The sequence below is a fragment of the Leptonotus elevatus genome, chromosome 12, assembly GCF_054856555.1.
Source record: "Leptonotus elevatus isolate MCC_2025b chromosome 12, RoL_Lele_1.0, whole genome shotgun sequence".
Lineage (NCBI taxonomy): Eukaryota > Metazoa > Chordata > Actinopteri > Syngnathiformes > Syngnathidae > Leptonotus > Leptonotus elevatus.
The window spans coordinates 11,623,271-11,639,953 of record NC_141250.1 but is presented as its reverse complement, the minus strand read 5'-3'; the positions used below and the strand labels follow the sequence as shown (position 1 = coordinate 11,639,953).

Genomic DNA, 16,683 nt, shown 5'->3' with positions numbered 1-16,683 from the left:
CTTGATGGTTTTTATTTAAAATGCTCCACATAGGACGGATACATATTCCCCATGACACACGGGATTATAAACAAAAAATATAGTGAAAAATATCGCCAGGCACCCCATTCCCACATCTGGACAGAGCTAGGGAAGCCTCACAAAATATTGTTGTTGTTTTTTCAAAATGCAAATATGCACACACATCTGTGAGTAAAATATACATTTGTATTCCAAACAATTCAGTGAGTAAAGCTTTCATTGGCAGACAATATTATGCGTCTGGGACATTGCACATTATGTTCAGTTAAAAATAAATGAAGACAATTCAACAAAGTGCAAAAGGGCAAAATAGCAAAATACCTGTGAATCATTGACCAATATTTACAGTTTCTGAGTTCAAAGCGGCGTTCCCGTGCATATACTTCCTGGTATAAAGTTGGAAAAGTCTAACTTCCCACCTTCCTCGAATGCAGCATTAGGCAACACGACCTTGTCATGTACTCAAACACATCCATGATCCCTGGTAGGCCATAAATTGGACCAACACCATGACTAACATATCATGGCGCTTCATATTGTACCGTGGCTTCATTTCAGTAGTTGGGGATCGTCTACAATTTGAATAGCAGGTCACCACTCTTAAGAGATTGTAAAATTTTGTATTGTTGTGCCTTCCATCTCTCTTATTTGATAGTGCTTCTTGCCAGGTACCTTTTTTTCTGATTTCTTCTGCTTGGGGAAGGACGTTCCTCGATCAAACAAAAAAAACCCACCTTTGCCTTCATTTTTTCCAGACATTAGAGCTTCTTCAAAACCTTGCTGAGCGAAGTCATCCCCACATTTGGCAATGTCCGTAGCTGTGGATTAAGCACATCAGGAAGCAGTGAGGGTTATGGATCCATCCGTTTCGAGCCTCTCATCACCCATTAACTTCTTGCTACATCCCACAGACAGGCACACAATCAGAAATTAGAATTTAAATTACCTGAGCTAAGCTTTTGCTTTTCTGGCAGTGTCTGATCAGAGGCGACTGTTGAGAGTTGATTGCTGGCATCTGAAACTTAAACCCGGAACACAAGAAACTTAAAGAAGAATACAATAAGAATACTTGGGTGCAACAAAAGTCTGGAGTCCATTGAGATCCTTAAGTTGTGATTTGCCCTCCCTAGAGATGGCGCTATGCCAGGGCCTTCACTGCAGCCACAAAATCATGTCGTACTGGCAAATGATGTGGCAATTAAAAAAAATCTAATTCTTTAAAAAAATATATATATATATTTTTTTTTATATTACATTTTTTAGCCCTGAAAAAGCAGTTACTCTTTTAAAAAATGGCTTCAGTTGGAAGATATTACAATTACATATGTTGGACTGAATTATAGTTTAATATTAGATTACTAATACAATTTTGTACTAATAATCAACAACTAGAACAATTTCCGCGGAAATTTTGAATGGGCCTGCTGACTCACGTGGAAACACGCAATAAAAATAAAATTTAAACCGATGAAATCGGTCAAGAAATGTGGAAGTTAACCATAATCAACATCAACTAAAAGTATCTCACTGTCCCTTTAAGAAACATGCACATTCACGCACACACATTTGATTTTAAGTTGTTAGGAGACGTCACGCACCAACATTCCATTGATTTTGTATAGGATTACGCTCACCTCAAACAAAAGCCTGTCACGACTTAACGGTTGAAGATGCAGATTCCAGAAATGGCTCGTTAGAACGGCAAGGGTTTGGGGAACGCGAGCATGTTCTCAGTTTTTTAATCGGATGAAAAATGACCAAATGAGAGCAGGTTGAAAACTTATGATTGATCGAAAATGAAGAGGGAAAAACGGCGAAATTAACATGGAGGAGATAGGCGCGAAAGTCTGACTTCTCCTCGCCTAAAGTGAAAATAAAGGTACTAAATGACACCTTAGCCAAATAAAACTTAGTTTTTCAGAAAGCAGACCCTTGTCACTACAAAATGTGTGAATTTGATGTCTAGTGAGCAAAGATTGTGGCCATGGTGACGAGTTGAAGTGAAACTTTTGGAAATAGATTTTTTGGTTCCCATCACTGAAGCCTTAATTAGTCACGCTCTAAAAAGGCTACTTTCACCCCTTCGCTCACTGTCTTTGAACCCGCACAGGGGGGAGAGCTTTCATTCCTTAATTTTTTTTTGGACACTGAGCTAAAGATGGGAACAATTCCAACAAAATGAGCTAAAATTCATAGTTTCGGTCGGTTAACGTATGCGCGTGCAGCGTGTCTTGGAAAAAGGTGCTTGTTTGGTGTTGATCTCTTTCGGTTTCCCATTCATTCCTATGGGACTTTTTTTGGGAGTTTTTTGGGAATAGCGTCGCCATGGTAACTGGGAATTCCTAGAAAAATAATGCCGCACCGAGTCAGATCGAGCCGCATCGTTTGATACTTCATTTGTCCCGGTGCGATGTACGGTATGGGCTGCATTCTTAAGTAAAAATCGGTGGAAGATTAAAAAATAACTAGAAAAATTCCCGCGGAAATTTTGAATGGGCCTGCTAACTCTTTTCAATGAGCTGAACAGTTTAAACTTTCAACCATTGAAATCGGTCAAGAAATGTGGAAGTTAACCATAATCAAGATCAAATAAAGTATCTTACTGTCCCTTTAAGAAATATGCACATTCACGCACACACATTTGATTTTAACCAACATTTCAATGAGCTGAACAGTTTAAAATTTAAACCATTGAAATCGCTCAAGAAATGTAAAAGTTAACCATAATCAACAGTATGTTACTGCCCCTTTAAGAAACATGCACATTCACGCACACACATTTGATTTTAAGTAACATTTCAATGAGCTGAACAGTTTAAAATTCAAACCATTGAAATCGGTCAAGAAATGTAAAAGTTAACCATAATCAACAGTATGTTACTTCCCCTTTAAGAAACATGCACATTCACGCACACACATTTGATTTTAACCAACATTTCAATGAGCTGAACAGTTTAAAATTTAAACCATTGAAATCGCTCAAGAAATGTAAAAGTTAACCATAATCAACAGTATGTTACTGCCCCTTTAAGAAACATGCACATTCACGCACACACATTTGATTTTAAGTAACATTTCAATGAGCAGAACAGTTTAAAATTTAAACCATTGAAATCGCTCAAGAAATGTGGAAGTTCACCATAATCAACAGTATCTTACTGCCCCTTTACAAAACATGCACATTCACGCACACACATTTGATTTTAAGTTGTGAGGAGACGTCACGCACCAACATCCCATTGATTTGTATAGGATTACGCTCACCTCAAACAAAAGCCTCTCGCGACTTAACGGTTGAAGATGCAGATTCCAGAAATGGCTCGTTAGAACGGCAAGGGTTTGGGGAACGCGAGCATGTTCTCAGTTTTTTAATCAGATGAAAAATGACCAAATGAGAGCAGGTTGAAAATTATGATTGATCGAAAATGAAGAGGGAAAAACGGCGAAAATTACATTGAAAAGAGATCAAAAAAGTGCGACTTCTCCTCGTTTAAAGTGAAAATAAAGGTACTAAATGACACCGTAGCCAAATAAAACTTAGTTCTTCAGAAAGCAGAGGCTTGTGGCTACAAAATGTGTGAATTTGATGTCTAGTGAGCAAAGATTGTGGCCATGGTGACGAGTTGAAGTGAAACTTGAAATCAATTTTTTCTCTGTCTACACTCTGATTATGGGCCTGCTAAGCGGAGCAAGCAGCAGCGAAGCTGCTGCTTGCGGAGCAAGCAGGCACATATTACTATCCACCCTAGAAAAGGGTTTATTATTTTTTTTTTTATATTATCTTCCACCGACTTTTCCGCAAAAATGCGGCCCGAACCGTAGATCGCACCGGGACAAAAGAGGTATCAAACGATGCGGCTCGATCTGACTCGCTGCGCTATTATTTTTATAAGAATTCCCAGTTACCATGGCGACGCTATTCCCCAAAATGTCCCCCAAAAAGTCCCATAGGAATGAATGGGAATCCGAAAATGATCACATCAAATCAAGCACCTTTTTCAAAGACACGCTGCGCGCGCATACGTTAACCGACCGATATGAATTTTAGCTCATTTTGTTGGAATTTTTGTCATCTTTAGCTCAGTGTCAAAAAAAAAATTAAGGAATGAAAGCTCTCCCCCCTGTGCGGGTTCAAAGACAGTGAGCAAAGGGGTGAAAGTCGCCTTTCTTGCATCAGTTAGAGCGTGACTAATTAAGGTCTGAGTGGTGGGAACCAAAAAATATATTTCCAAAAGTTTCACTTCAACTCGTCACCATGGCCACAATCTTTGCTCACTAGACATCAAATTCGCACATTTTGTAGCCACAAGCCTCTGCTTTCTGAAGAACTAAGTTTTATTTGGCTACGGTGTCATTTAGTACCTTTATTTTCACTTTAAACGAGGAGAAGTCGCACTATTTTGATCTCTTTTCAATGTAATTTTCGCCGTTTTTCCCTCTTCATTTTCGATCAATCATAAGTTTTCAACCTGCTCTCATTTGGTCATTTTTCATCCGATTAAAAAACTGAGAACATGCTCGCGTTCCCCAAACCCTTGCCGTTCTAACAAGCCATTTCTGGAATCTGCATCTTCAACCGTTAAGTCGCGAGAGGCTTTTGTTTGAGGTGAGCGTAATCCTATACAAATCAATGGAGTGTTGGTGCGTGACGTCTCCTCACAACTTAAAATCAAATGTGTGTGCGTGAATGTGCATGTTTTGTAAAGGGGCAGTGAGATACTGTTAATTATGGTAGATTCCACATTTCTTGACCGATTTCAATGGTTTGAATTTTAAACTGTTCAGCTCATTGAAATGTTACTTAAAATCAAATGTGTGTGCGTGAATGTGCATGTTTCTTAAAGGGGCAGTAACATACTGTTGATTTTGGTTAACTTCCACATTTCTTGACCGATTTCAATGGTTTAAATTTTAAACTGTTCAGCTCATTGAAATGTTGGTTAAAATCAAATGTGTGTGCGTGAATGTGCATGTTTCTTAAAGGGGCAGTAACATACTGTTGATTATGGTAGATTCCACATTTCTTGACCGATTTCAATGGTTTAAATTTTAAACTGTTCAGCTCATTGAAATGTTACTTAAAATCAAATGTGTGTGCGTGAATGTGCATGTTTTGTAAAGGGGCAGTAAGATACTTTTAGTTGATGTTGATTATGGTGAACCTCCACATTTCTTGACTGATTTCAATGGTTTAAATTTTAAACTGTTCAGCTCATTGAAATGTTAGTTAAAATCAAATGTGTGTGCGTGAATGTGCATGTTTCTTAAAGGGGCAGTAATACTTTTAGTAGATTATGGTTAACTTCCACATTTCTTGAGCGATTTCAATGGTTGAAAGTTTAAACTGTTCAGCTCATTGAAAAGAGTTAGCAGGCCCATTCAAAATTTCCGCGGGAATTTTTCTAGTTTTTCTTTTTCTTTTTTATTCTTCCACCGACTTTTCCGCAAAAATGCGGCCCGAACCGTAGATCGCACCGGGACAAATGAGGTATCAAACGATGCGGCTCGCTCTGACTCGCTGCGCTATTATTTTTATAAGAATTCCCAGTTACCATGGCGACGCTATTCCCAAAAAACCACCCAAAATTCAAGGAAGGAAAAACCCATAGGAATGAATGGGATATCAACTCCAAACGAGCACCTTTTTCCAAGACACGCTGCGCGCGCATACGTTCACCGATTGATATGAATTTTAGCTCATTTTGTTGGAATTTTTCCCATCTTTAGCTCAGTGTCAAAAAAAATATTAAGGAATGAAAGCTCTTCCCCCTGTGCGGGTTCAAAGACAGTGAGTGTAATCGCCACTCTGATATGCAATTAAGGCTTCAGTGACGGGAACCAAAAAATCTATTTCCAAAAGTTTCACTTCAACTCGTCACCATGGCCACAATCTTTGCTCACTAGACATCAAATTCACACATTTTGTAGCCACAAGCCTCTGCTTTCTGAAAAACTAAGTTTTATTTGGCTAAGGTGTCATTTAGTACCTTTATTTTCACTTTAAGCGAGGAGAAGTCGGACTTTCTCGCCTATCTCCTCCATGTTAATTTCGCCGTTTTTTCCCTCTTCATTTTCGATCAATCATAAGTTTTCAACCTGCTCTCATTTGGTCATTTTTCATCCGATTAAAAATCTGAGAACATGCTCGCGTTCCCCAAACCCTTGCCGTTCTAACAAGCCATTTCTGGAATCTGCATCTTCAACCGTTAAGTCGCGAGAGGCTTTTGTTTGAGGTGAGCGTAATCCTATACAAATCAATGGAGTGTTGGTGCGTGACGTCTCCTCACAACTTAAAATCAAATGTGTGTGCGTGAATGTGCATGTTTTGTAAAGGGGCAGTAAGATACTTGATTGTGTTGAACTTCCACATTTCTTGACCGATTTCAATGGTTTAAATTTTAAACTGTTCAGCTCATTGAAATGTTACTTAAAATCAAATGTGTGTGCGTGAATGTGCATGTTTCTTAAAGGGGCAGTAACATACTGTTGATTATTGTTAACTTCCACATTTCTTGACCGATTTCAATGGTTGAAAGTTTAAACTGTTCAGCTCATTGAAAAGAGTTAGCAGGCCCATTCAAAATTTCCGCGGGAATTTTTCTAGTTCTTAATTGGTCCGCTCTAGCTCATGCAATACACACACATGGGATAAAGGATATTTCACTCACTGTCTTTGAACCCGCACAGGGGGGAGAGCTTTCATTCCTTAATTTTTTTTTTGACACTGAGCTAAAGATGACAAAAATTCCAACAAAATGAGCTAATTTTTACATCGGTCGGTTAACGTATGCGCGCGCAGCGTGTCTTGGAAAAAGGTGCTTGATGTGATGTGATCATTTTCGGTTTCCCATTCATTCCTATGGGACTTTTATTGGCAGTTTTTTGGGAAGAGCGTCGCCATGGTAACTGGGAATTCTTATAAAAATAATAGCGCAGCGAGTCAGATCGAGCCGCATCGTTTGATACCTCATTTGTCCCGGTGCGATCTACGGTTCGGGCCGCATTTTTGCGGAAAAATCCGTGGAATAATAAAAAATAAAAAAAACTAGAAAAATTCCCGCGGAAATTTTGAATGGGCCTGCTAACTCTTGCAACTCTTTTCAATGAGCTGAACAGTTTAAAATTTCAACCGTTGAAATCGCTCAAGAAATGTGCAAGTTAACCATAATCTACTAAAAGTATTACTGCCCCTTTAAGAAACATGCACATTCACGCGCATACATTTGATTTTAACTAACATTTCAATGAGCTGAACAGTTTAAAAATTCAACCATTGAAATCGCTCAAGAAATGTGCAAATTAACCATAATCAAGATCAAATAAAGTATCTTACTGTCCCTTTAAGAAATATGCACATTCACGCACACACAATTTATTTTAACCAACATTTCAATGAGCTGAACAGTTTAAAATTTCAACCATTGAAATCGCTCAAGAAATGTAAAAGTTAACCATAATCAACAGTATGTTACTGCCCCTTTAAGAAACATGCACATTCACGCACACACATTTGATTTTAAGTAACATTTCAATGAGGTGAACAGTTTAAAATTCAAACCATTGAAATCGGTCAAGAAATGTGGAATCTACCATAATTAACAGTATCTCACTGCCCCTTTACAAAACATGCACATTCACGCACACACATTTGATTTTAAGTTGTGAGGAGACGTCACGCACCAACACTCCATTGATTTGTATAGGATTACGCTCACCTCAAACAAAAGCCTCTCGCGACTTAACGGTTGAAGATGCAGATTCCAGAAATGGCTCGTTAGAACGGCAAGGGTTTGGGGAACGCGAGCATGTTCTCAGTTTTTTAATCGGATGAAAAATGACCAAATGAGAGCAGGTTGAAAACTTATGATTGATCGAAAATGAAGAGGCAAAAACGGCGAAAATTACATTGAAAAGAGATCAAAAATGTGCGACTTCTCCTCGCTTAAAGTGAAAATAAAGGTACTAAATGACACCTTAGCCAAATAAAACTTAGTTCTTCAGAAAGCAGAGGCTTGTGGCTACAAAATGTGCGAATTTGATGTCTAGTGAGCAAAGATTGTGGCCATGGTGACGAGTTGAAGTGAAACTTTTGGAAATAGATTTTTTGGTTCCCGTCACTGAAGCCTTAATTAGTCACACTCTAAATAGGCGACTTTTCCCCTTTGCTCACTGTCTTTGAACCCTCACAGGGGGGAGAGCTTTCATTCCTTAAAATTTTTTTTGACACTGAGCTAAAGATGACAAAAATTCCAACAAAATGAGCTAATTTTCATATCGGTCGGTTAATGTATGCGCGCGCAGCGTGTCTTTGAAAAAGGTGCTTGATTGGAGTTGATCTCTTTCGGATTCCCATTCATTCCTATGGGACTTTATTTGGGAGTTTTTTGGGAATAGCGTCGCCATGGTAACTGGGAATTCTTATAAAAATAATAGCGCACCGAGTCAGATCGAGCCGCATCGTTTGATACCTCATTTGTCCCGGTGCGATCTACGGTACGGGCCGCATTTTAGCAGAAAAAAACGCGGAAGATTAAAAAATAAGAAAAACTAGAAAAATTCCCGCGGAAATTTTGAATGGGCCTGCTAACTCGCGTGGAAACACGCAATAAAAATAACATTTAAACCATTGAAATCGGTCAAGAAATGTGCAAGTTAACCATAATCTACTAAAAGTATTACTGCCCCTTTAAGAAACATGCACATTCACGCACACACATTTGATTTTAACTAACATTTCAATGAGATGAACAGTTTAAAATTTCAACCATTGAAATCGCTCAAGAAATGTAAAAGTTAACCATAATCAAGATCAAATAAAGTATCTTACTGCCCCTTTAAGAAACATGCACATTCACGCACACACATTTGATTTTAACCAACATTTCAATGAGCTGAACAGTTTAAAATTTCAACCATTGAAATCGGTCAAGAAATGTGGAAGTTAACCAAAATCAACAGTATGTTACTGCCCCTTTAAGAAACATGCACATTCACGCACACACATTTGATTTTAACTAACATTTCAATGAGCTGAACAGTTTAAAATTCAAACCATTGAAATCGGTCAAGAAATGTGGAATCTACCATAATTAACAGTATCTCACTGCCCCTTTACAAAACATGCACATTCACGCACACACATTTGATTTTAAGTTGTGAGGAGACGTCACGCACCAACACTCCATTGATTTGTATAGGATTACGCTCACCTCAAACAAAAGCCTCTCGCGACTTAACGGTTGAAGATGCAGATTCCAGAAATGGCTCGTTAGAACGGCAAGGGTTTGGGGAACGCGAGCATGTTCTCAGTTTTTTAATCGGATGAAAAATGACCAAATGAGAGCAGGTTGAAAACTTATGATTGATCGAAAATGAAGAGGGAAAAAACGGCGAAATTAACATGGAGGAGATAGGCGTCAAAGTCCGACTTCTCCTCGCTTAAAGTGAAAATAAAGGTACTAAATGACACCGTAGCCAAATAAAACTTAGTTCTTCAGAAAGCAGAGGCTTGTGGCTACAAAATGTGCGAATTTGATGTCTAGTGAGCAAAGATTGTGGCCATGGTGACGAGTTGAAGTGAAACTTTTGGAAATAGATTTTTTGGTTCCCGTCACTGAAGCCTTAATTAGTCACACTCTAAATAGGCGACTTTTCCCCTTTGCTCACTGTCTTTGAACCCTCACAGGGGGGAGAGCTTTCATTCCTTAAATTTTTTTTGACACTGAGCTAAAGATGACAAAAATTCCAACAAAATGAGCTAATTTTCATATCGGTCGGTTAATGTATGCGCGCGCAGCGTGTCTTTGAAAAAGGTGCTTGATTGGAGTTGATCTCTTTCGGATTCCCATTCATTCCTATGGGACTTTATTTGGGAGTTTTTTGGGAATAGCGTCGCCATGGTAACTGGGAATTCTTATAAAAATAATAGCGCAGCGAGTCAGATCGAGCCGCATCGTTTGATACCTTATTTGTCGCGGTGCGATCTACGGTTCGGGCCCTATTTTTGCGGAAAAGTCGGTGGAAGATAATATAAAAAAAAAAACTAGAAAAATTCCCGCGGAAATTTTGAATGGGCCTGCTAACTCTTTTCAATGAGCTGAACAGTTTAAACTTTCAACCATTGAAATCGCTCAAGAAATGTGGAAGTTAACCATAATCTACTAAAAGTATTACTGCCCCTTTAAGAAACATGCACATTCACGCACATACATTTGATTTTAACCAACATTTCAATGAGCTGAACAGTTTAAAATTTAAACCATTGAAATCGCTCAAGAAATGTAAAAGTTAACCATAATCAACAGTATGTTACTGCCCCTTTAAGAAACATGCACATTCACGCACACACATTTGATTTTAAGTAACATTTCAATGAGCTGAACAGTTTAAACTTTCAACCATTGAAATCGGTCAAGAAATGTGGAAGTTAACCATAATCAAGATCAAATAAAGTATCTTACTGCCCCTTTAAGAAACATGCACATTCACGCACACACATTTGATTTTAAGTAACATTTCAATGAGCTGAACAGTTTAAAATTCAAACCATTGAAATCGGTCAAGAAATGTGGAATCTACCATAATTAACAGTATCTCACTGCCCCTTTACAAAACATGCACATTCACGCACACACATTTGATTTTAAGTTGTGAGGAGACGTCACGCACCAACACTCCATTGATTTGTATAGGATTACGCTCACCTCAAACAAAAGCCTCTCGCGACTTAACGGTTGAAGATGCAGATTCCAGAAATGGCTCGTTAGAACGGCAAGGGTTTGGGGAACGCGAGCATGTTCTCAGTTTTTTAATCGGATGAAAAATGACCAAATGAGAGCAGGTTGAAAACTTATGATTGATCGAAAATGAAGAGGGAAAAAGGGCGAAAATTACATTGAAAAGAGATCAAAAATGTGCGACTTCTCCTCGCTTAAAGTGAAAATAAAGGTACTAAATGACACCTTAGCCAAATAAAACTTAGTTCTTCAGAAAGCAGAGGCTTGTGGCTACAAAATGTGCGAATTTGATGTCTAGTGAGCAAAGATTGTGGCCATGGTGACGAGTTGAAGTGAAACTTTTGGAAATATATTTTTTGGTTCCCAGCACTCAGACCTTAATTGGGTATCAGAGTGGCGATTACACTCACTGTCTTTGAACCCGCACAGGGGGAAGAGCTTTCATTCCTTAATTTTTTTTTTGACACTGAGCTAAAGATGGGAAAAATTCCAACAAAATGAGCTAAAATTCATATCAATCGGTTAACGTATGCGCGCGCAGCGTCTCTTTGAAAAAGGTGCTTGATGTGTGATTTTGTCTTTCCTTTTCCCATTCATTCCTATGGGACTTTTATTTGGGAGTTTTTTGGGAATAGCGTCGCCATGGTAACTGGGAATTCTTATAAAAATAATAGCGCACCGAGTCAGATCGAGCCGCATCGTTTGATACCTCATTTGTCCCGGTGCGATCTACGGTACGGGCCGCATTTTAGCAGAAAAAACGCGGAAGATTAAAAAATAAGAAAAAAAAAATAAACCCTTTTTCTAGGATAGTAATATGTGCCTGCTTGCTCCGCAAGCAGCAGCGTGCCTGCTGCTTGCTCCGCTTAGCAGGCCCATAATAAACCCTTGTAGGATAGTAATATGTGCCTGCTTGCTCCGCAAGCAGCAGCTTCGCATAAACGCAACAATAAACCCTTTTTCTAGGATAGTAATATGTGTCTGCTTGCTTCGCTCAGCAGGCCCATAACTAGAAAAATTTCCGCGTGAATTGTGAATGGGCCTGCTGACTCTTGCAAGGTGGAAAGACGCAATACTTGTAGTAATAGTAGTCGTAGTATAGTAGTAGGACTTTTAGTAGTAGCTAGTAGTAGTATTAGTAGTACTTGTAGTAGTACTTGTAGTTGTAGTAATTTTAGTAGTAGTCAAATGGCCAAGATGGGCGCCGACCCAGGTGGGCGAGGGGGAGAGAGTCCTTGGCGTACCTAATAAATTGGCCAAGATGGCCGCCGCCCTGGGCGAGCGGAGTAGCGAGAATTCTAGGCGTACCTAATCAATTGGACAAGATGGCCGCCGCCCTGGGCGAGCGGAGTGGCGAGAATCCTGGGCGTACCTAATAAATTGATGGCCACCGACCCGGGTGGGTGAGGGGGAGAGAATCCTTGACGTACCTAATCAATTAGCCAAGGTGGCCGCCGCCCTGGGCGAGCGGAGTAGCAAGAATCCTGGGCGTACCTAATAAATTGGCCAAGATGGCCACCGACCCGGGTGGGTGAGGGGGAGAGAATCCTTGACGTGCTTAATCAATTGGCCAAGATGGCCGCCGCCCTGGGTGGGCGGAGTGGCGAGAATCCTGGGCGTACCTAATAAATCGGCCAAGATGGCCGCCGCCCTGGGTGGGTGAGGGGGAGAGAATCCTTGACGTACCTAATCAATTGGCCAAGATGGCCGCCGCCCTGGGTGGGCGGAGTGGCAAGAATCCAGGGTGTACCTAATTAATTGGCCAAGATGGCCGCCGCCCTGGGCAAGCGGAGTGGCGGGAATCCTGGGCGTACCTAATTAATTGGCCAAGATGGCCGCCGCCCTGGGTGGGCGGAGGGGAGAGAATCCTTGGTGTACCTAATCAATTGGCCAAGATGGCCGCCGCCCTGGGTGGGCGGAGTGGCAAGAATCCAGGGTGTACCTAATCAATTGGCCAAGATGGCCGCCGCCCTGGGTGGGTGAGGGGGAGAGAATCCTTGGCGTACCTAATAAATTGGCCAAGATGGCCACCGATCCCTGTCAAAACTAGCTTGCACCCCACAACCCATACTGCACATGCTGCACTCCAACTCCAAAAGTTTTGCCAACATAAATATGATTTATTATGATTAATTCTGTTTGGTCCAAAAGGAACTTGCATAATTATAGTGTTTAAAATAATCTTAATTGTCTTAATATTTTCAAATGTTTAAACATTTTCTTGTTTTGAGTGAAAACTTGAGACTCCATTATGTGCAATGTGAGGCTAATACATTCGTATTTTATGCATGGTCCATGTGTAAAATAACAAGGTATTATAATGGCTTAAAGTTGTGTTCCTAAAATCTAGACGGCTATGTTTGACATTTTGAGTTGAATGTTATTTTTTTCTTTGTTTGTTTGTTTAATGGGCAAAAGATTAGGGGGGGTCACAATCATTTTGGTGGGTGGGTATGGCCCCCTAATATGGCACAACCGTGGGGACGTGTGTGCCTGTATGCCGTTTTTTGATGGTATCCCAAGTGTGTAAACTGTCTTTTTGTTTGTAGCCCCGCAGAGAGAACTTATGATGGAAAGGTCCGGGTGACTGTGGAAGTCGTTGGAAAGGGCAAGTTCAAAGGAGTTGGACGCAGCTACCGTATTGCCAAGTCAGCAGCAGCCCGACGAGCTCTGCGCAGCCTCAAAGCCAATCAACCTCAGGTCCAAAACAACTGAGCTCCTCTCAGCACAAAGCACCTATGTGTTGATGCTTCTGAAGAATAAGCAGTATTTGCTATCCAACACAACACAATGCTAGGTATGCCCTGTATGTTACACAAAGTGATGAACATCTGAGGCAGCCACGGAACACTGTGTGGAGATGCAACAGAAGAAGCAGACTTTTTTGCAACAGAAGAAGCAGACTTTTTTGCAACAGATTTCACATTTGATCTTTTTGCGCAAACACAATCTTTATTTGCTCTCTCAGCTTTTGTGTATTTAGGAGTGCTTTATTAACATTAAGCAAAGTGTTCAAATGGTCAGATTGCAATGTATATTGCTACTTCCTCATCAGTAATTAGGATGAGGCACATGCCTGTTATGTTGTCACTTTGTACATAGCTCAATAAAAGTGTAAATCAATGTACGTAGCTAGGAGAAATACAAAAGAAAATGTTTTAACTCCTCAGCATGTACATTAATGCCAGTAAGTTTTAAAGGGTTAAAGAAATGTTAGCAGCAGACGTAGCTACTAGATTCCACTGGAGAGAAACACGCACGAGTTGTCTTGCTGTCGAACAATTAACTTAAAATTTTATTTGTAATCACTTAGTCGTTTGGGGTCTGTATTATATCAATTGTGTGGTCACATTGACACCAAAATTATATAGAGATAGCAAAGTGTGTATAAAAATCTCAAATTATGTTTTTGGACACAGGGGCTCAATGCCCGCCCGTATATTCCGCAAAATAGGAATGTCAGCATTCCCAGTTACTGTAATTTAAACTAGATTTAAACTGCAATTGGGTTGCATGTTCCTATTTAAAACTGTATGAAGTGGATTTCTTCTGTAAGTGTTTTAATTCTTTTGTATATGATAGTGAGATTAAATGTGGTATTACTTTGATTATTAGGTTTAAATACATGTTTGTACTAAAATAGATCAACTATTCATTCTTGTGCTCTAATGGCTTTCAACAAATAGAAAAAAAATCTGTTTTGACACAAAAGAAAGACATACTGTATCAATTGTACAATATGCTGCAGACTTTTTACATTGGAAATTCATGTTTGAACTCATGTTTTCAATGGTTTTCATGGAAAAAAGGCCAATTTATTACAACAGTTAACTGTTTACTTACATCCTATAGAAATCCTCGAAGCAGCTTTGACACTATGGAGTTAATGTTAATTATAGGAAATAAGGACATTAGCCCTTTTTTTTTTGTTTCTCTTCATAGATTGTGCATGTTATTGTCGTTTGTGTTGTCGTCATTATTTTCTTCATCAATATGCTCATTTCCACTTCAGTACCTCAATTAATTGCATGTTGTTTTTGTGTGTGCTTTTTTCCCTTTTGTTTGGTGCTATTTTTTGTATGAAGCTTGAATTTCTCATCTTTTTTTGCACTGTAACTGTAATACCTCTTAATTTGATTCATATTGTTTAATGGGATTCTGTTTTATTTAGATGTCTTTTTTGTCATTGGTCAAGCTGTGGAGGTGTGCTACATTGTTCTGTCTTCCCTTCCACAGTTGAGTTTGAGGCTAGAAAATTGGGGAGGGGCTGAATTATTTTGATGGGGTGAGACTTCATTGTGTACCTTTCTGATAAAAACAAAAAGTGTAATTAGATGGGGTTTTAAATTTATGGAGGTAATCTGATTGCACTCGTGTTCAAGAGGGACTGACTGTAAATAGATAATTCTTCTGTTCTTATTAAGACAATTTACTATGTGGGTTCAAAATTTGGTTTTGCTATCTCAAAATGTAGTCATCCAAACACATGTGCTTCTACCTCTTAGAAGGGTGCACTCAGTGCTTTATTGAATTGATGTTAGTTGCTACCTAATTCAGCTTGTTTTGAAAGTGAGTTTTAATTAGTGCTGTCCAAGCTAAAGCTTTAATTGATTAATTAATCACAAAAAATTATCGCATTAATCATGAATTAATGCAGATTAATCGCACTATTAATTTTAACCATAGATTATTCTTTAGCGTGGCAACGGATGGCTACGTTTAAGGTAGCACAGGTTGTGTTTGAGCAATAAACATAATTTCATGCATTAAAGTAAAGCATTTAATGAATGTTTGCGTATCACATTTAGAATATTTGTTTACGTCAAAATATCGCGGTCATCTTTTTTCCATTTTAAATTATGCAAGTAATTAACTGATTAGAAAAGGGGCGGGTTAGCATGTGCAGTGGATCAAAAAATGTTGACGTCCTCATAACATTAAATGTCAAAGGAATTAACCCATAACCGGTGCTCTTCAAATTTGGTGGGAAAAAAAAATGTAGATAAAGCATTTTATTAAGCAATTAATCGTGATTAATCAAAATTCTAAAATGTGATTAATCTGATTAATAAATGTAATCGTTTGACAGCTCTAGTTTTAATGTTACTCTCTGGCCTAATCAGGATGCAACACATAACTAATGTATCAGTTTAACCTGTCTTGTTTACATTGTCAAATACAAAACTTGTAACTAGGGGATGGGGGCGGCGTGTCTCAGTGGTAGAGTGGCCGTAACCCAGGGATTGTGGGTTTGATCCCATGTCATTGTGACCACGTCGAAGTATCCTTGAGCAAGATACTGAACCCCCAGTTGCTTCTGATGCTGCGTCATCAGTAGGTGAATGTGTAGTCAAATGTGCTTTGAGGGCCTTGGAAGGTGGAAAAGGACTATATAAATGAAATACCATTTAACGTGAGAAGCACAAATTCTGTCCCGCGTCAATTCACCAGCCTTGCTAAATTGGAGGTCTGACTTGTGGAAGAAGAGTGATTAAAATTCCAACTTGAATACATCATCAATAGTTGTAGCTAGTGGTGCAACGAATCACAAGTCACAGTTCGGATCGATCAATGATTTGAGTCTCGGAATTGATCAGGGATTTGAGTCACGGATTGTATCGTTTTTGGATTAGCAAAAAAAAATGATGAAATAATACTTTGTCTTCATTTATTTTGTAAAACAAAAAAAACTAACATATAAAATAAATAAATTCAAAATGTCTAAAAAGCCCTTTAGGAGTTAGGAACACAACTTTAACTCATTCACTCCCAACCATTTTTACTGAAGCAATCCCCTTCGTTCCTGGCTGGATTTTGACAGATTTTGCAATGCCCACAGAATATTGTGTTCTATTGCTATAAAAACATGAAAGTTTAGAGTCTCTTCTTTCATCAGAAAAAAACCCACATATATTTATATCAGTTT

At 39.1% G+C, this 16,683-nt stretch overlaps 1 protein-coding gene across 1 annotated transcript in view; it reads right to left on the bottom strand.

The window, feature by feature from the left end:
- Positions 1-99: 99 nt before the first annotated feature.
- Positions 100-16,683, bottom strand: part of LOC147164573 (uncharacterized) — a 32,163-nt gene continuing 15,579 nt past the window's right edge. Inside the window, exons 8-9 of the mRNA XM_086090850.1 lie at positions 968-1,042; positions 100-839 (exon numbers count right to left, since the gene is read on the bottom strand). Of these exons, the coding sequence (XP_085946976.1) occupies positions 622-839; positions 968-1,042 (293 nt within the window). The 3' untranslated portion in view covers positions 100-621. The remainder of the gene's footprint in view (positions 840-967; positions 1,043-16,683) is intronic.